The sequence below is a fragment of the Lepidochelys kempii genome, chromosome 20 (genome assembly GCF_965140285.1).
Source record: "Lepidochelys kempii isolate rLepKem1 chromosome 20, rLepKem1.hap1, whole genome shotgun sequence".
NCBI lineage: Eukaryota > Metazoa > Chordata > Testudines > Cheloniidae > Lepidochelys > Lepidochelys kempii.
In genome coordinates this window covers 19,775,755-19,795,134 of record NC_136399.1, presented here as the reverse complement: position 1 = coordinate 19,795,134, position 19,380 = coordinate 19,775,755, and the positions used below count along the sequence as shown (strand labels likewise).

The 19,380-nt window shown below is 60.4% G+C and overlaps 2 protein-coding genes across 4 annotated transcripts; one reads left to right on the top strand and one right to left on the bottom strand.

The window, feature by feature from the left end:
• Positions 1 to 4,499: 4,499 nt before the first annotated feature.
• NPFF (neuropeptide FF-amide peptide precursor) lies at positions 4,500 to 9,113 on the top strand. Its single transcript, XM_073319221.1, has 3 exons — positions 4,500 to 4,640; positions 7,158 to 7,285; positions 8,993 to 9,113. The coding sequence occupies exons 1-3, from the start codon at positions 4,500 to 4,502 to the stop codon at positions 9,111 to 9,113; spliced, it is 390 nt and encodes a 129-aa protein (XP_073175322.1).
• Positions 9,114 to 9,716: 603 nt separating this feature from the next.
• Positions 9,717 to 19,360, bottom strand: TARBP2 (TARBP2 subunit of RISC loading complex). 3 transcript variants are annotated; one of them, XM_073318593.2, is made up of 9 exons: positions 19,149 to 19,360; positions 18,312 to 18,481; positions 17,381 to 17,486; positions 16,724 to 16,807; positions 15,329 to 15,401; positions 12,971 to 13,088; positions 12,393 to 12,580; positions 11,439 to 11,631; positions 9,717 to 10,990 (listed from the first exon to the last, which is right to left on the bottom strand). In XM_073318593.2, exons 1-9 carry the CDS (start codon positions 19,199 to 19,201, stop codon positions 10,833 to 10,835), a joined length of 1,143 nt encoding a protein of 380 aa, XP_073174694.1. In that variant the 5' UTR covers positions 19,202 to 19,360; the 3' UTR covers positions 9,717 to 10,832. The 3 variants fall into 3 exon arrangements, with proteins under 3 accessions (XP_073174694.1, XP_073174695.1, XP_073174697.1); XM_073318594.2 differs by having other exon boundaries at positions 12,393 to 12,520; XM_073318596.2 differs by lacking the exon at positions 15,329 to 15,401 and having other exon boundaries at positions 16,724 to 16,790.
• Positions 19,361 to 19,380: the final 20 nt, after the last annotated feature.

The window sequence follows — 19,380 nt, the reverse complement described above, 5'->3', positions numbered from 1 at the left end:
GAAGGAGCGACGGATTTTAAAATGAGGTCGTTTGGGAGGGGAGGGGCTCTCTCTCCGGAACCCCTTGACCCCACATTTGCCTCACTAGCCCTCCTCCACCCTTGTCCGGAAGCTCAGCTCAAGCTTAACGAGGGGGCTGTGGGGCCGGCTGCCCTCTTTGGTGTGAGGTGGGCGATGGCAGTGCCTGGAGAGCCCTGGGCTGGGCGGGTGGCTGGAGCCTCGGCAGTCCTGAGGCTCCAGAGGGGTAGGACAAGGGTGGCTTTATAATGGGCGGCCCAGGAGCCAAATCCCCCCCAACCCATATAAATGAGAGCAGCCCCCAGCTCCTCTAACTTCCAGCGGCTTCCTGAGGGCTCTGAGTCACCCCAGGCTCCCCTGGCCCCATGTGCTACGGAGCCAGTCCTGATCCACTCCCTTCCAGCCATAGCCACACCCTCAGCCTGGGCGCGCCCAGCAGGCAGGGTAGTTCTGGGCCGCTCTGGGCCACTTGTGGCTTGGGTAGGCCACTGGATGAGGGAACGGACTCTGTCCCGTGGGTTCCATTTCTGCCTCTGGCAGGGGAGTGGTGTCTAGGGGCTAGAGCAGGGGACATGGAGTCAGGACTTCTGGGTTCTACCCCAGGTCTGGGAAGGGATTGGGGCCTAGTGGTTAGAGCAGGAGATGGGGAGTCAGGACTCCTGGGTTCTCATCCCATCTTGGATGCATCTGCTAACTGCAGATGGCTTAAGAGGAAGCTGCAAATAGCTTTTCTTGGGCTATTTTGTCAGCTCCATTTCCGGCTAGGACTCTGGGCAATGAACTTTCCCAAAGGCTAACACCAAACAAAGGGTTCACAGAGCTGCTGGATGCCCCCCTCTGGCCCTGTTGGATCCCAAGGGCCCAAAACTCCACTAGCCCATCCTGGTTAGGAGCTGGCCTGAAGCCAAAGTGGTTTAGCTGCCCAGGCTGCGGTGCTGTGCCTCAGTTTCCCAGTTAGTGTAATGGGATTACGGATACTCAACTTGGGGGAAGAGCAGGGTTTGTCCCTCAATTCCTGTAAAGTGCATTGAGATACTCAGCTGAGCAGTGCTGCTATTCCCCTCACCCCCGTGACTCCCTCCTGCCCCCTGTGACGAAGTGGGGGATTTTCGTGTTTTTTCCTTGTTTTTCCAATGGGTTGCATGCAGAGGGGGTGGGACTCAGTTTCCCTGGGTGTTGCTAGTTTAACAAGGTGATGGGAGAGGGAGTTTGTTGTTGCAGGGGACCGGTGAGGGAACTTGGGACCCCAGCCAATGGCCTGGAGAACGGCTACCCCAGCGACTGGTGACCGGGGGCCCAGCTCGGGAGTCTCAGCCGGTTCTGGCCAGTGGGAGGACAATGGGCTGCGAAGAGAGGACCCCTGTGGCCTAACCAGCCGGTTCCAGCCAGAGGGGCCAGAGGACAGAAGAGGGGAGAGGAGGCCCAGGCGACCCTGTTTACCTGGAGAGAAGACAATGGACAGAGGGGGGTTTGGGGACGGTGAGATCAGATGCCCAGCTGGGAAGCAGGGGGGCTCGGGGCTGGAGGGAGGGAACAGGCAGAGCCCCCCTGGAGGCAGGGGAGACTGGGATGTGCTGTGCGGAGGGAGGCCAGGCCTGCGGCCCTGAGAGTTTCCTGTGCTGGGTTCAAAAGCTCAATAAACCCTCCTCTTTTACCCCGGCTGAGAGTCGCTCCGGTCTAGAGATCGGGGGGGCATTATTCCCTCTGGGAGTGGAGGCCCCAGAGGTCCAGAGCGAGGGGACTCCCTGAGGGGGCTCACGGCAGAGACAGGTGTGCTGAGGCTCAGAGAGGTGTGGTGCCAGGAGGTGGAGGGGCTTAACCCCCACGAGCGAGTGGACCCCTGTGAAGGGCTGCCTCACTGAAGGGGGTTCCCCTCAGGGACCGTATGGAGCCAAGAGTGGGCATGACCTGTGAGTCCGTGACACCCCCATTTTACAGAGGAGGAAACTGAGGCACAGGGAAGGCCCAGACCCTTTGTTTTCAGTGAGAGTTAGGCACCTCTGAATGGAAGTGACTTTCCCAAGCTCCCCCAGCAGCTCCAGGGCACCGCTGGGACTAGCACCCAGGGGTCCTGAGCACCCACCCTGTGCTCAACGCCACTAGGCCACGCTGCCTCCCTGCATGTGCTGCCCCTCGCGCTCCACTGAAACTGCCCTCGCCAAACTCTTTGAGCTCAGCACTGGCAGCTCCAGCCTCAGCCTGCCGGCTGCCTTCCCCAGCTGGCCACGCTCCGCTCTGAGGTGGGCTTGTCCCTGTCCCCTCAGCTCAGAAGCCCGGGGCCACCCCGACACAGGGGCTACGTGGGGATCCTGAGGCCCACGGTTAGGGGCCCGTCGAGTCACAGAGCTGCAGGCTAATTCACTGGCGCCACCTCCCCCCGACAGGCTGTCGGGGGACGGGCAGGGCATTGCACCGGGGCAGATGGCCGGCACCTGTCTCCCGATGGTGCTGGGAACAGCAGCCTGGCGCCGTGGCTGGCCGAGCACAGGCGATTATTGGGAGCATCAATCAGGTGCTGAACGTGACTGTCCCAGCGAGGCCCTGCCACCCCCTCAGCCTCCGGGCAGCGCAGCTGAGTGGCAGCGAGACCCATCACGGGGCTGCGTGGCCGTCGCTGCCGTCGGGCGCTCAAGGGGTTGGGCAGGGGCCGAGCTGCGGGAAGAGGGTAGAGGCTGGAGCATGGCTCCTCTGGGACAGACCCCAGCCTGTCTGCTGGGGGGGCACCCTGCGGACAGCGCTTGGAGGGGTGAGCCCGGCTGGTGCCACCAGGAGGCAGGGCAAGGTCAGGGCACAGGGGTGGGGTACCAGGGGGCGCACATGAGGATTTGTCCGGGGCTCTCCTTGCCTGAACCCACCCCCAGCCGAGGTGGTTGGTGTCGTCCCCGGTGACCATGTAAAGGTTTGTGCCAGCAAGCGAGGCTGGGCTGGCCTGGGCATGGCCCATGTACAAGTGCCGGGTCTGGCTTACAGCACACGTCGGTATCAGCTTGGGCGCACAGGTGGGCGTGTGCAAGCCAACGTGCACACACGTTTACCTATGGGCATGTAGCTGGGTGTCCGTGTCACTGCTCTGGGCCGGCCCCAGCGGGCAACACGCCCAGGCTGCTCTGAGATCTTGGCACTGGGGGCCTGTCCCAGCCGCTTCCACACTGCAGCCGGCTCGCCCATCACGGCCACGACTGCCCCTAGCTGCTGGGTCTAGGCAGGATCACCAGTGTCCCATCTCCCTGGTGCCCCCCTCCCTTCCCCGGCTCTGACAGGCTCCACCCTGGTGGGAGCTTCCCCCCACACCAGCACTTGGCTCCTCTGGCGAGGGGTGTGAGCTGCAGATGGGGCAGGGCCCAGGAGCGATAGGGCCCAGTGGGATCCTGGCTCCCTGTCTGGGATTAAGGGGGTGTCAGAGCTGTCCTGGGCCAGGCTCTGACATTCTCCCGTTTAAGGGGATCTGGATCCAAGGGTTGGCTTTGACAGAGCTAGGCCCAGCCCCCCCCTCCGTTCCGTGTTTATCTACACACACACAGACTGTGCCCACCCTGGAGTTGGCACCTGCCCACTCGGGCAGTTACAGGCACACCACCCCTCCGGCCAAGCCCTGTGCCCTCGGCACCACCTTTCACTAGCCCCCGGGAGGAGCTGGTCTGTCCAAAGGGCTGAGCATGCCTGATGCCCTTGGGCACTTTGGGAACTTCCTCCCCCTGCCCAGCGGGGTGTTGATCCTGCATGGGGGGGGGATTCCTTCTGCCCCCGACTTCCTTGGCGCTGCCCTCACCCCCCGGCAGGCCAGCCAGCCTTGGCAGGGGGGAGCCGGAGTTTCTCCAGCGCGTGTGTTCCCATCTCAGCCTGTCACTGTCACCGAGCCCCAACCGCTTGGTAAATGGGTTTCATTAAGCAGGGAAGTGGCGCCGAGGGAGACAGGCGGAAGCGACAAGGTGGGGACCGTTAACCAGACAGATGACGCCATGACAAATGTGTGGACTGGAGTGGGGAGGGGGTGGGGAAACTGAGTCAGTCTGACAAGGCGGCTGCGGGGCAGGGCAGAGGTTGCAGGTGGGGGAATCAGTGGCTGAGGGACCCTGGTGTAAACCCCCTCCCCGCCCCGTGGGCCGGCACTGGCAAGCAGCTGTGATAAACCAGCGTCAATTAACTCTCACTTTTAGAGGGGCTTAAAGGGCCATTTGAGTGGATTTATCCCTGTAATAATGTACAAACAGCCTGGCCCGCGGGCTCAGGCTGGTGCTGGTGCTGTCTCTCCTGGGGCCGCCGGCTCCTCTCTGGGCCCAGCGTGGCAATCAGTTCTGCAGCTCTGGTCCCCAAGCCCCCGCCTTACAAATGACTGTTGAGGCTCCCCCATCAATCCCACTCGCAGAGCCCAGTCCGTGCGTTGAGCTGGGCTCCGGGTTTGGGGGGATATAAGAGCCGCAGCGGGGGAAGGTGTTCACACAGCGCAAGGAGGGAGCGGGGCTAGGGATCATACCGCAGCCATGGATGTGCGCCTGGCGCTGCTGCTGGCCCTGCTCTCGGGCACCGCGCCGACGGGCCAGTGCCTGGAAGGAGGGAGCGTGTCCAAGGAGACCCTGGCGGACGAGCCCAACGGCTACCTAGAGAGACTCTCCGACTTTCTGGTGAGCGGGCGCTGCCCAGGGAGGTGGCAGTGGGCTGGGTAGGCAGGGACCACAGCTCTTGGGTGCACACAGCAGATTGTCGCTCCCTCACTGGGTCCAGGCCAGTGAACAGAAACGGGACCCAGGACTCCTGGGTTCCCTTTCCAACGCTGGGAGGGAGCGTTGGTCAGTGGTTAGAGCAATGAGCTAGGAGCCTGGATGTCTGGGGTCTATTATGGGCTTGCTGTAACCTTGAGAAGAACCACATCCCTGGCCCCCTCTGTGCCTCAGTTTCCCCATCTGTTAACGAGCCCGACCTACCTCATGAGGCTGAATTAATGAAAGGGCTCTGAGTTGCTGGTGGGAAAGATGCAATGGATAGGCAGAGGCTCCCTGCTCCCCTCTTTGAGTCATGGAGCATCCCCCACCCCCACCCCAGCCTTGCAAACGGGAGTGGCTGAGTGCTGGGCTCTTGTTCCTGGTGGTGCCTCACGCGGTCTCTGCTCTGATCCGTGGGCCACTCAGTGCCACCCACTGATGTCAACGGACCACGTGGGTGCGACAGGTGCCTCGCACCAGCTCAGCCCCTCCTGGCCAGCGGCGTTGGTGGCAGATCACTGGACACAGTATGTTAAAACCAGGGCTTTGCACGGGGACAGCTAGGATGCTGTCACACATACACCCCCACCGCCTTGCCCCAGCATCAATAAGCCTCTGCCCTCACCTGCACAGAGAAAACCCCGACCCATCCACAGTGACCCCCATTCCTGGCTGCTGGGCTCTGGGGTATCCTCCCCCAGTGGGGCTGGAGCCGCACCCAGTGCTGTGGGAACATGATGTCTGTCTGTCTGTCCCAAGGCCTTTGAGCTGTTGGCGGATCTGAGACACTGGGGGGTACCCCATCCCCAGCCAAGCAGTGCCCCAGCAGAGCCACAGGGATCTGGTAGGCTCTGGACCCCTCCTGGGGTCCCCCATGCTGATGGGCTGAGCCTTTTCCCTGGGAAACAGGAAGGTTCTGGCAGATGGAGAGGAGAGACACGAGCTTCCCGCTGTCTGCTGGCTCCTCGCGGTTCAGGCGGGGTGCCTAAGGATTTGGGCACTTGGATGCTACGGGAATCGGGGGATGAGCTCCCCTGGGATTCGGTGGCAAATCCCAGCTGCCAACCTTAAGGCCAATGATGTCAAAAGAGGCCACCGACCTGGGGGGTGGGACGTGAAAGAATCTCAGGCTGTTCCCTCCCCGCAAATGGAGCTAGAGCAGCCCACAAGGGGGCCCCTCTGAGAACCTGGGGGCCCAAGGAATTATCCTTCCACCCCGCTCCCACCCTGGTGAGTAGCATCACCCCCTTTTTACAGAAGGGGAAACTGAGGCACATCACGGGGCAGGAACTTCCAGGGTCACCCAGCAGGCCTGTGGCAGTGCTGGGAATGGAACCCAGGTTTCCTGGCTCCATGTGCTAACCACGACTGAGTTTAGAGAGCGGCTGAGTAGCTGGAGCGTCCCCTGGGAGTCCATGCTGGACCCAGGTTAGTTCTGGGGGGACAGGAGACAGCACATCTGTTGTTCCCCATGGGTCTGGCAGCGGGGTCGGAGGTGCCCGTTAAAGGGCACCTGGTGTTGGATCCCGGGGAACCAGGGCGTAAGCCCTGCCATCCAGGCCCACGTCCACCCAGGCAATTCCCCACTGCCTCCCTGCATCCCCAGCAGGAAAAGGAGTTTGCCATCCCTGTCCGCCTGTAATGCATGGTTAAACACGGCTGCTGTGCTCCACCCCAGAGGCAGCTGCCTCCCGGCGCGGGCAGCACCAGCCCGGGCTGTACACACTACGGGACAGCTTGGGTTCCTTCTGGTTAAAAGGCTGAGGCGGGTGCGTGAACATTGCCCTTCTGCAACCAGGAGCAACAGGCACCCAGTGCGAATTCTTGCAGGGCCTGAGGATGGCCCAGGCTGCCCGTGAACGTCCTCGTTTAACCCCCTGCAGTCAACCCACCTCCTCCCCAGATCTCTGGGGTTGTCCGGCTCTGGGGCCGCAGTTTGCAGCATGGGGCCCTCTGCTGGCAGGCTGGACTCAGGGACTCCAGCAGGGTGAAGAGTTTGGCCTAATGGCTGGCAGGGGGAGGCTTGATCCCTTGATGGGAGAGTCTGACGGGGGGGGGGGTGTGGGTACTCTGCCTGGCTGCCTCTTGGGGGGTTTGATATCCAGACGGTGCTGCCCCGAGTGTGTAGGGTTGGGGCAGCTGTTAACGGGCAGGGGCACTTGGCTGTTTGCCCCACTACACCGCAGGGTGGGGGGGGGGATTGGATATATACGGGTTGGCCAAGAGCAAACCCCAGAACCACCTTGCTCATGCCTGCCCCCCGTTTTGGCTCACCTGCAGCAGTTTAATACGGTGGCACTGGCCCCTGGGGCCAGCCGAGCTGGGGACCCAGACCCAGCCTAAACGCCATCCCTGGGCCAAATTCCCCCCCCCCAACGCGCTGGGACCCCTCTGCAGGCAGGGGGCTGTGTAACCACATCCTGTCCCCACCCCTTGCAGCAGGAGAGTGAGGATCGCGCCCCTCGGTCCCTCTCCGCTGAGCGCCTGCCGAGCACCCTGCTTCGCTCCCTGCTCTTCGCCCTGCAGCGACCCGGCCGCAGCCCCTCCTTCCTGTTCCAGCCCCAAAGGTAAGGAAGGGGGACACTGGGGCCCACCCACACCCCAATAACCCCCCCCCCTGCTGCTCTCTGCAGCAGCCTGGAGTTAATATCCCTTGACTCTCCAACACGAAGCAGCATCAGCCTTGCTCACTGCTTGGCTAGAAGCCCCCCCCACCCCCGCCCTTTTGTAAGGGGACGGAGGGTGAGCATTTTACCAGTATACCTGCCCCTGACCCCCTCCCGACCCTCATACACGGGACTGGATCCCGGTTAGCTCAAGCCCCTTCCCCAGGGCCACACACTAAATGGAGAAAGCCCTTTTGCTACTGGAAGAGGCGTCCACACCAGGGGTTAGACCCATGTAACCACCTGGGCTCAAATACAGTCCCAAGGGCCTGGGGGATGTGGTGCCAACACAGAACTCGGGTTTGGGGGCTAAAGGGAATTGAGCTAACCGGCATTGTAACTCCTTGGTCCCCAGACACGCCACTAGGGGGCACCCTCTCCTCAGGGTCCATCTACACCAGGGCAGGACAAACCGTGGTTAGCACGAGTTAAACCTACCCCACTTGGCACCAGAGGCAGCCTGTGGCATATGGCCAGCTAGCAGTCGTTTAGAGGCACAGAGTTGGCCTAGGGCCCCCTCCCCAGCCCCTGCAGCTGCTCCTAGCTACAGACCCCAGCGCGGATCTCGGCAGTGCCTCCCAAAGTGGGTCAGTCACATGAGGTCAAGGCGTCCTGAGTCCCAATCCAGAACTCTCGCCACTAAGCCAGACATCCTCCTACCAGGCCGTGCCCTGCTCCCCAGCCAGCTGCCGGGCCGAGGGGCTGGGCTGGTGGGTCTGCACTCGAGTCTGGGCCCTCGAGTTAAGTGACTGGCAGTGCCAGCCTAGTTCACACAGGGCAGGTACTGGGATAGGGCTGGCGCGGGGATACTGTAGCCAGTTAGCCCAGTACCACCTCGTGTGAATGCGGGTGTACTGGCGTAAAGGAGCCTACTACAGGTCACAGAGTCCGAAGCCAGCAGGGACCATCAGCTCATCCAACTGGACCTCTTGCCAGAGGCCCCTACAGTTCCCCGCGTCGAGCCCAGGACTTAGGTTAGACCAAAGCAGACAGGCTCAAGGCGCTGACGCTGTTGTGAGCCCAGATGCCAGAGGCCCCTGCCACAGCAGGGGATTGAGTAGCAGAGACGTGCCCGCATGATCCCAGCAGGCGACCTGTACCTCACGCTGCAGGGGAGGGGGACCCCCCCGCAAGGTCCCTGCTGATTTGACCTGGGGGCGGGGGGGATTCTTTCTAGCCCCCAATCTGACCCCTGGTTCACCCCAGAGCATGTGAGTAAGACCCACCAGCCAGGCACCAAGAGAGAATCCTCTGAAGTGCCTCAGAGCACCGGTTCCACCCCAGCGGCTGCCATGCCCCCCTTAGGTGACAAGCCCCAGAGTCCAGCTGGCGGGACCAGCTTGGGCCGCTGCAGCACCTGGCAGCCCAGTCTAAGCATGGCTGTAGCTCCAGCAGCCTGGTGAAGGGGCTACGTGGGTGGAGACAGCCCGAGGCCAGCGGGGATGCCAGGACGTCAGGCTGGCCCTGGCACCAGTGGGTGCATCCCACTGGCCCTTACCTGGTTTGATGGACCCGGCGGTACAGGAATAGGGGGCACCAGCCAAGCTTGGGCCATGGGTTGGGCCAAAGGCACTTCAGCAGCCAAGGGCTTCATCTGTCTCCCTGCAGGTTTGGCCGCGAGACCCAGGGGAGCTGGGGCAGCGAGCGCCGGCTCAGCCAGCGCGGCTGGGACTCCATGGCCCCCCAGTTCTGGAGCATGGCCGTGCCCCAGCGCTTCGGGAAGAAGTGACTCCGAGGGGCTGCTCGGCTCCAGCACCCGCCGGCCCGGATTATAGCCCCCCCCACCCGTGAGCAGACTGGGCTGGGGTGACCGTGGCTCTGGCGACGATAATAAAACGTGAGCGTCACAGCTGGGGGATATGTGGTCAATGTGCCCGCGGCACAGTACCGCCCTTCGCCTCTGGGGGCAGCCCACACCCAGGGGGCAGCACCCTCGCCGTGACACAATCTGAAGCAGGGAGGGAGCGGTTCTGAGTTCTCCCCTGGCTCCAGTCAAATGGGCTGAGCTGGAAAGGGAGAGGCCGGGGGCCACTGGTCTCTGCCCCGTGCGCGCTAGATCCCACTGCCTCCACCATAGCCACAAGCGGGGGGCGAGGGAAGATCCTACAAGCCAGGGAGGGAAGGGCCCAGGTGGGCCCATCTCAGCGCCAGGATAGGCCAAGCTGCCCCGGCCAAACCAGTGCCCCCACCTCACGATGGGCAGCCGGGTGCCTTGGCTCCACTCGGCTCCCCCCACCCCACTACTGGGCCTCAGACTGGCCCCAGCGCCCGATTGCACCCACCCAGCCGAAGACTCAGCTGGCCCCATCCCATCTCCCCAAAAGGAAACGCATCAACATTTTGGAGAAAACCCCACCATCCAGTTTATTTCCCATCTCCTCCGGCACTTGCTGCCCCCAGGGCGGGTTCCGGGACAGTCCCCCCCACAATCGACCCATGGGTTCCAGCACTGGCCCCCTGGCCATGGGGCTTGGCGACTCCCCCGGCACGGCACGGACGCCGATCAGGACAGGAGACGCGAGGGCAGCTGCCCCTCCCAGAGGGGATTTGATCCTGCAGCAAGGTCCTTGGGCCCGTGGCAGGGGCTGGCTGCACCTGAATTTGGTCTTAAAAACCTTGTGTCTCGCCTTTAAACAACAATAAAAATCTACCCCGCCCCCCCGCTCCAGTCCCACAGGGGCGGCTCCAGCACAGACCCCTGGGGGGCGGCTCTTGCTCCTGGCAGCCCGGGGCAGCTCCATACTCCAAATCTGCTTGGGACCCAGTCCCTAGGATGGTGCTTCGGCTGCTGACAGCGAGGGTGTGGGGGAGCAACTCCCGGGGGGGAGGGGGGGTTCCAGCCCCGCCCAGGTCAGGGGGCACAGTCAGAGGCTGCTGACGAGTCTGGGGATGTAGCGACGGGGGTAGGAGGGCGCTGACCCTCCCTATGGCCAATAAGAACTTTTGCTCTGTGCGGCTGGAGCAGGACAGCAGCTGGGGGGGCAGGTTGGAACAGCCGTGGGGCAGCATTAGCCCCCCAACAGTGCAGTGGAAAGCGCTGGGCTTGGCTGGGGGAGGGGGACTCCCTGGAGTGGGCAGCGCTTGGATCAGGAGCGATCTCCTGCTAGGGTGAGCTGCTACACTGGCCCTCTGTGCCCCCACGTGTGGTGGGGGTGTCGGAGCAAGTGGGCCCCGCCCCTGAGAGCCCAGTGCGTCCCTGCGTTCAGAGCCCACTCAGGCCTGGTGGAGGCTGCTGGGGCAGGGCTGGCGTCTCTCCGGGGGGCTCCAGGTCCTGCCCCTCACAAATCAGGGGAAGCAGGACGCCCCGCCCTGGCCATGGGGCTGCGTGTGGGTCCAACCGGTGTCTGCCCCAGCCCTGGCCTCGGGAGGCATGTGCCGGCATGGCTCCAGGCACCCACCTGGCTGAGCGTCCACGGCCCCAGAGGCTCTGCTGGGCCCGGGCACCTCCTCATTTGCCTCCCGCCATGATCTTGAGGTACTGCAGGGCGTTGCGGGCAGCGGCGGTGCGGGCAGCAGCGCGGGAGGCGGCTGAGCCGTGGCACACCGTGGTCGGCTGCGTGGACAGCTCCACCAGGCACTGGTACAGGCCGCTCAGGCTCATCTCGTCTGCGGGGAGAGATGGGGCGTCACGGCCGGGGGCGCTGCAGGCTGAGCCCTGGGGGGACGTGGGTGTGAGCACAACAAGGTGTGCTTGGGGGGGGCTGCTGAGCCCCGGGAAGGGGGGGGGGCAGGATGCTCAGGCCCAGGGGAGAGGAAGGGGCAGAGGGTGATGGGCGAGGCCCTGAGGTTGGGGGGCAGGGTGCTCGGCCCCTGTTTGGGGCATGGGGGAGGGCGCTTTTCCCGCCAAGGCTGGCGTCAGCAGTAACAGACTCTGGAGGTCGCTGCCCCTGCTCCCCACGGCCGGCCCGAGGAGCCCCCAGCATATGGCACAGTGCTGGGGAACCCTCGCCCCACAGGAGGGACAGTGCCGGCCCTCAACGGCATGGTGGAGCATTCCCGTGGGGGCAAGGCGCCTGGCGGGCGGCGGGGGCCAGGTGGGGTCTCTGCCCCTTACCGATGTCCAGGTAGCTGATGTCGAAGCTCTGCTCCTCGGAGAGCTCCTGCAGGAGGCTGCAGAAGCCGGCGTTGAGCGCCTCCAGCGGGTGGCTCTTGAGATGGAGGATCTTCTCGCCGGCCGAGTTGCGCAGTGAGTCCCAGGTGCAGCCCGAGAGCCGGCCCTTCAGGCTGTCCAGCTTGTTCCCCACGGTCTGGAGCGGGGGAGAGAGCATCAGCTGGGGGCCCAACCCAGCAGTGGCCGAGGGGCAAAGTGTTGGGGGAGCACGTCTAGGCCTGGCCTCTGCTTACAAGGCAGATCTGCAGAGCTGCACTGCCCGGGGGTGGGAAAAGGGACGCTCTGACGTGGGCACAGCCCTGCCCACCTAGCCCTGACGCAGGCACAGCCCTGCCCTCCTAACCCACAGAGGAACCCCCACTTCCGGTGCAGGAGGCTGCGTCTACACTATGGGTCCCACTGGCACAGCTATGCCGTAGGGTGGACGAGCCACTACTTTGAGCCCAGCCGCTCAGCTCGAAGGGGCAGGCTGGGCCTTGTAACCTCCATAGGTTGCCCCCACAATCCTACTGGGCTCCTTTGTCTCTAAGCAGCATGATGCATTGCGTGCTGGGAGGTGGAGTCTCTATGGGCCACACCCTCCATTACGGTCCCACTGCCTCCAGCTCCCAGCATGCAATCTGTTGGGCAGCTTATAGTCTCCATGGGCCACACACTCCCCTGCTAGAAGCCCAGACACATGCCCGCTATTGCCTCCAAGCAATATGGAGCACTGCGGGCTGGTAGTTGTAGTTTCTATGGACACACCTCTCCATCAAAGGGTGAGACCCCATTGTCTCTTAGTAGCACACAGAGCACTGCATGCTGGGAGTTGTAGTCCCTAAGGACACACCTCCATCAGAAGGTGAGGGCCCCATCTCCAAGCAGCATGCCGGTCCCGCCCTCGCCCGCACTCACGATGGAGAACTGGTCCTCCTCCACCTCGGCCTCGCTGCCCTCCCGCTGGTCCATGGGCACATTGTGGATTCGCACCAGCATCTTGGCTGCCGCGTTGCGCTTGGCCAGCTTCTTGGAGGTGCCGCTCCCTGCAGGGGGAGCGCTGTCATCGCTGATGCCCAAAGCCCGGCATGGGCACCGCTTGCCCTCTGGGGAACAGGGGGTTAACTCCTGCGCAGCACAGGGAAGGGCTAGAAGAGGAGCCCCCTGGCTGCACCAAGGAGTCCCCTAGGGCCTTGTCTGATAGGGAAAGATCACCAATGGGGGTGTGCCTTCAAGAGGTTAGGATTGAGGGGCACAGGCAGAGCTGGGGTGGGGAAAGCCCAGGGCTGGGACTGCGAGTCAGGACCCTGCCCAGCCCCTCCCTGGCTCCACCTTTGAATGCTGGATTCACTCACCCACTTTAGGGGCACCATGTTTTCGCTGGAATTAATCTGAACACCCCTGTAATCCCCACCCTCCCCGGGACCCTCTTCTCCCCATGGGAGGTGGAGATGCTCCCATCACCCATGTCGCCTCAGTACATGGCCGGCAGTTACCTATTTCGATGAACCTCTCAACCCGGCAAGTCATGGTGAATTCCTTTCGGTGGGCAGGCCCCGATTCCTGGGTGACGGTGTATTCTGGCAGCCTCCAGCCCTTCTGGACCACCAGCTCCTTGGGGAGGGTGACAACGGGGCATCATGAGAGCCTTGGCAGGATCCTCCTCAGGTAGGGGAGTGGGGGACCGCCTGACCCCAGACACAGCTGGTGGTGTGAGCAACAGCAAGGCTGGTTCCAGGGACCTGGGTGGAGAGGCCCCCAGACTGGCAGCAAACACCCAGGATAGGGCAGTCCCCGATGCCCCTTGCAGATAAATTCCTACCCAGATACCCTGGCCAAGCTACTACCATTAAACACCAGGGACTGGAGGAGGGGGTAACTGGCTGGGGCAAGTCTGAATCCAGGCATGGTCAGTGCAGACCAACCTCCCCCCAACCCCCTCCCCCCAGACTGTCACTTAGTGGCCCATGTGACGTTTGGGTCTCATTTAGGGCTGTCAAACGATTAAAAAAAATTAATCACAATTAATTGCAAGATTTAAAAGATGGTGATTCATCGTGAGATAAAAAATGAATTGTGATCAATCGTAGTTTTAAATCGCAGTGTTAATAATAGAATACCAATTTAACTTTATTATAAATATTTTTGCATGTTATTTTTTCTATCTTTTGAAACATATTGATTTCAATTTCAACACAAATACAAAGTACACACTGCTCGCTTTATATTATTTTTTATTACAAATATTTGCACTGTAAAAAAAAAAGTGCAAATCTACAAGTTGAAGCATGAAGAGGCATACGAATGTTTAGCGCATCTGGCACGTAAATAACTTGCAATGCCAGCTACAACAATGCCATGCAAATGCCTGTTCTCACTTTCAGGTGACATTGTGAACAAACAGCAGGCAGCATTATCTCCTGTAAATGTAACCAAATTTGTCTGTCTGAGCGATTGGCTGAACAAGAAGTAGGACTGAATGGACTTATAGGCGCTAAAGTTGTACATTGTTTTGTTTTTGTGTGCAATTGTGTAAAAAACCAAATAATTCTACATTTGTAAGTTGCACTTTCATGATAAAGAGATTGCACTAAAGCACTCATATGCGTTGAAATGAAAAATATTATTTCTTTTGTTTCTCTCTTTTGCAATACAAATATTTATAATCAAAAATAGTAATAGATAGTGAGCACTGGACACTTTGTATTCTCTCTTGTAACTGAAATCAAGATATTTGAAAACATAGAAAAACATCCCAAAGTAGTTATAATAAATTTAAATTGGTATTCTATTATTGTTAAACAGTGCGCTTAATCACAATTAATTGTTTTAATCAAGTTAATTTGTTTTGAGCTAATCGCTTGAGCTAACTGCAATTAACTGACAGCCCTAGTTTCGTTGTTTTTATCATGGTCATGCCTAGAGGTCTCAGCTGAGATCAGTCTCATTGTGCTGCACAGACACCAGGTGAGACAGCCCCTGCCGCAGACAGACAAAGGAGGGGAAACTCCGACATGGAGCGGGGATGTGATTTGGCTGAGATCAGTAGCAGAGCCAGGAAGAGAATCCAGGTCTCCAGAGTCACAGTCCAGTGCTCTAGCACGTCCATCCCTAAGTCACCATGGCAACCTACCTGCTCGCAGACTGGCTCAGCAGAAGCCATGGAAACCGAGAGCCCAACCCAGGGGAAACTCAAGGGGAGGGTGGGGAGTTTGCCCAACAGCGCCTGGGCTGCCCAGTGTCTGTGGATGGGGACAGCCCATCTGGGCAGAGGTCCCAAGAGGGTTAGGAACCCAAAGGCTATTGGAAGGGGTCCTCACATGGTGCAGCAGGTGCTGTGAGACTCACCCCTCAACACCCCCACTCTTGAGGGACTGAGGGAACCCGACAGCCACAGGCGAGACACATGGGACTGGGCACACCAGCTGCGGTTTGGTTCTTCCAGTGATAAGCCCGGGATCTGAGTGCTGCTGAAAGGGGCCAGCTGGACAGCTCCAGAGTCCCGTGACCACAGGGTTGGGGACAGCCCAGGCAGCCCAAGCCCACCCCGAACCACCCGCGAGAGGGCCCCTGTCTGCTGAAGCTGCTAATGGAGATGGCAAAGGCTCAGATCCACCCAGGAGCCATCAAGCAGCTGTCAGGATTTGGGCCCAACCAACCCGTTCCAGGATTCAAACCAGCTACTCTGCCCCATCTGGCCACCCAGGGTCTCTGGTACTCGAGGGTCATGAAGCCTTTTGCTTCAATAGCTTCGTCCCCAGTCCAGCCAGCCCAGGCTTACCTGGGGCACTCCCACTCCCCAAAGCGAGCAGAGGCCCTTGCGCCACGGGGAAAAGTGCCCCGACGGCACCTACCTGCAGCGCCCCCACAGGGTTACACTCCGACTGCTGGGGCGAGACGGGCGACTTCACCTCCATCGGTGAGCTTCTGAGTAAGACACAAGGGCACCAGTGAAGGGGGCTGAGCTGGCTGTCTGGGCTGCTGCCTACAGCCCTTGGCCAGGGAGTCTGCTGGAGGTGCCAGGGGCTTGCGGGAGGGGGTGGGGAGCCACTGGCAGGAGACACCCAATGGAACTGGGATGGGTGACTCAGTGGAAGGCACTGGCTGCAATGCTCCAGTAGGATGCTAGGGGGCGCTGTGCTGCAGGGAGTACAATGGGGGAATCAGGAGGGGACACTCTCCCCTCTGAGTCAGCGCTGACTCCAGACCTCCAGCCCGGTGCTAGCAGGCAGTGCCAGAGGCGGTGCTGTTTAGTTGAGCCGTAACAGCGAGGTCCTACACACTGGGGGTCACGCGAGTCCCCCTGGCTCTTTTCACAAGAGTTGGGGCACGAATCCCCATTTCGGCAATTCCATTCCAGCGCCCCAAATACCCCCGGCACTTTCAATTACCAACAGGATCCTTCTTCACTCCCTGCCCTAAACTGTAGTTGTATTGCTGTAAGACACCCGCCATGCTCTGCCCCAGAGACGGCTGCATTGCAGAGATGGGCGACACAACCCAATACTCAAGACATTTGGGGATGAAAGGTGCGGGTGAGACGTATGTGCCTCTGAGCTCACCAGGCCAGAGGTTTCCCAAGCACAGCCCCCAGCGTGGATTTGAGTGATTTTTGCGTACCCAGCTTGGGACCCTGAATGTACCATGGCCACCCCTGAGGGCTCAAAAACCAGGGACTGGCTTAAGAATCAGGTGATTTTTAAACAATAATCACTGTTGGGTTCTTACATTTACCTGGTGGTTACTAAACCTTTTGCAGCTTTTCTAGGCAACCCCCAGGGCAAGACACTTAACCAGTTTTTTAATGGAAGCTGAGATTCCCTGTGAAATAACATGACTCCAGGAGCTGGGGCTTTAAGAATAAATACCAAATAGCATGCAGATTGGCAGTACTGCTGATAGGGCCCTGATACCTGAGTTCCCACTCGGCACCAGTCTATGGGCCAGTCAGGCAGGGGGACTACATTGCCCACAACCCCTTGCAAAGCGCTCTACTGCCCCAATGAATCCTGTGATACAGAGTCCTCACCAGGCCTCTACCTACAGGCCAAATGGGCAGGAGGACTACATTAGCCACAACCCCTCCTGCCCCAATGCATACTGGGATACGGAGTCCCCACCAGACTCTGAAAACCAATCCCCTTTGAGGTGTCTTTAAATTGAGCACCCCACCAATACAAAACAAAGTGTCCCAAGATCACACTGGGTGACCTTGGCCCAGAGCCCCTCCCTGTGACTTTCCCTTTTACCTGGGAGAGGCAGCAGGCAAGATGGGCGCTGCGGGGGCCGCTGCGGTGCTGAGCTGAGAAAGGGGCTCTAGGGAGAAAGGAGAGCTTTGAAAATAAAAGGTGACAAACATTAAAGCAGGCTTTGCGCCTCCGAGCGCAACAAGAACCAGTTCTTCCTACCTCTAAACGCTTGGGTATGGTGCCACTTGGGGGCAGGAAAGGGACCACGGGGACTAGGGATGTTTTAATAACGAATAATACCACCACCCAGCTCAAATGTAGTGCCTTTCATCCACTGATCTCAAGGCACTTTACAAAGAAGATCAGTACCATTATCTACATTTTACAGCTAGGGAAACTGAGGCAAAGAACAGGGAAGTGACTTGCCTAAGGTTACCCAGCAGGCCAGTGGCAGTGCCAGGAGTAGAACGCAAATCTCCTGACTCCCAGTCCAGTGCTCTAGCCCATAGGCTGCACCAGCTGGGGGCCATTTCCTCAGCTGAGTTTCTCCATCCCCAACTCTTCCCACACGTACCCCCAAATCTCTCTACTCTGACAGGACTGGAGTGGGGAGTAGAGGGCGGGTTTGGGTCTGGATGCGAGTCTGCAGGTAAAGGATCAAAGAAGTTGAGAAGCAAATTAAGTAAAGGCCCAGGTCCCCCCTCTGCCACCCCTCACCTGGATTCCTCCGATGCTGCTGGCTCCAGCATATTTCCCCCTTTCAGGAGCTTTAGGGCCACCTCTGCTGCCTTGTGCTTGGCTGCCTTCTTGCTTGGGCCTTGACCTGGAAAGCAGGGTGTCTAGCAGTTAGAGCAGTGGGGGGCTGGGAGTCAGGAGTCCTGGGTTCTATTCCCAGCTGTGTCACTCAGTTGCTCTCTGTGCTGGTGATAGATCAGCAGCTCCCAAAGCTGACGGCCTCTAGCCCCCAAGCAGGGACAGCAGCAGGGCAAGGAACTCTGTCTCCATGGCCCATTCTGCCTTGAAAAGTGGCCCATGGGGGGCTGGCAAGTGCCAAGAATCAGGAGGGTTGTTTCTATGGTGGAGGCGCCTGTGCCACTAGGAGCTGGGCTGCGACCCAGCCATCTCCCTCCACCCAGAGGCTACCAAACAAGACCTTAAGTGCTAATAGCTGAACTTGAACCCAAGACCTCAAGGCCCTGGGATCCTCCCGCCAAGGATGCCCTAGGCATGGTTCAGATTGGGAAACAAGAAGCTCCGAGTTCCACCCCCAGCCTGAATGGGCCCCATACACTAGGATGATGACTCCCATCCCCCTCAGAAAATCTTAGTCACCACCCCCTACTCCGGGGAGAATTCTGGCCAAAGCCACCTCACCCATTCCCCCTCCGCTCACTATAGCGCCACCACCTAGCTCTTACAAAGCACGTCCACCCACAGGGCTCAAAGCACTCTATAAAGGAACCCAGATTCGAACTCAAGAGTCCTGATCCACAGCTCCCTGGCTCCAAGCACGAGTGACACCTTTAATGCAGAGACGCGATCAGTCAGCAGGAGGCAGCTCAAGATCAGGCCCCTCAAGTGGGTGGCAATGCCAAGGTTTCCCTTGTTTGGGAGCCATATTTACCCGCCTCCCCCACGGGTAACTGACCAGTGCAGCTAATGTCCCCGACAGTCACGCGGAAGGTGAAGTTGGGCTGATGCGCTTGTCCCTCGGCTTTGAGTAGATCATACACGGGCGTCTTGCCTATTCTTGTCCCATACTCCTGGAGAAGGCTGATCGGGGTCTTTCCGGGATTGGAGGCAAGCATTTGCTCTATACTGGGGCAGGGGACACAACACAGGGACACAGGCTCAGAAACCACCACAGATCAGGGCTTGCCCCAGGGCCTTAAACACCCAGGGCTATTCCCAGAGCCGGAAGGGGGAGTTGTGGGGAAAGAAGCAGTGGGAGAAGCTCCCCCTCCCACACCAGAGCACCCCACTGATCCTGTGAAAGAGTCCCCCAGTAAAGGCGGAGGGCTGTAATGAGAGCAGCTACCCCCTCACCCCATGGCAGTCTCCCTGGTCCCCCAGTAGGAGGGGTCAGTGGGATCAGCTACCCCTCGTGATGCCCCCAGTGAAAATCCCCTCAGTGCCCAGTTGGGTGGTGGGGCTCAGTGTGAGAAGCCGTCCCCCACCCCTGGATGCTCCTCTACGCCTGTCTGAGGACACCCCAGTACCCCGTGGCAGCAGCTGGCTCTCTCCCATGATCTCCCACCCCTGTACCCAGCGGGGCGGGGGGCCAATGGGAGCACGTCCCCACCCCGCCCCCATTGGGGTGGTGATGGGAGGAGCTGCCCCCCAGGACCCGCCCCCACCTCCCAGGGGTGCAGTGACACCCCAGTGAGGGGGGGCAGTGGGAGGGGCTTCCCCCAGGATCCGCCCCCCCCCAGCGCCCAGTTTGGGGGGAGCGGTGGGCGGGGCCGCCCCTGAGCCGCCCCGTTACCTGGGGAACCCGCCACTCTTCTTGGTCCCACAGGCCTCCTCCTCCTCACTCATTCCCTCCTCCTGCCCCACCGGAGCCACCGTGCCTGCAGCCCTGGCTGGGAGCCCCTCTCCGGCCAGCGAGCGCCGCCACCGACAATGGCTGGGGGAGGCCGCCCGCGCCGCCCAGGGATCCCTGGAACATGGAGTCCTTACCAGGCCCCTCGTCCCTGGCCCAGCGGCAGGGGGACTAC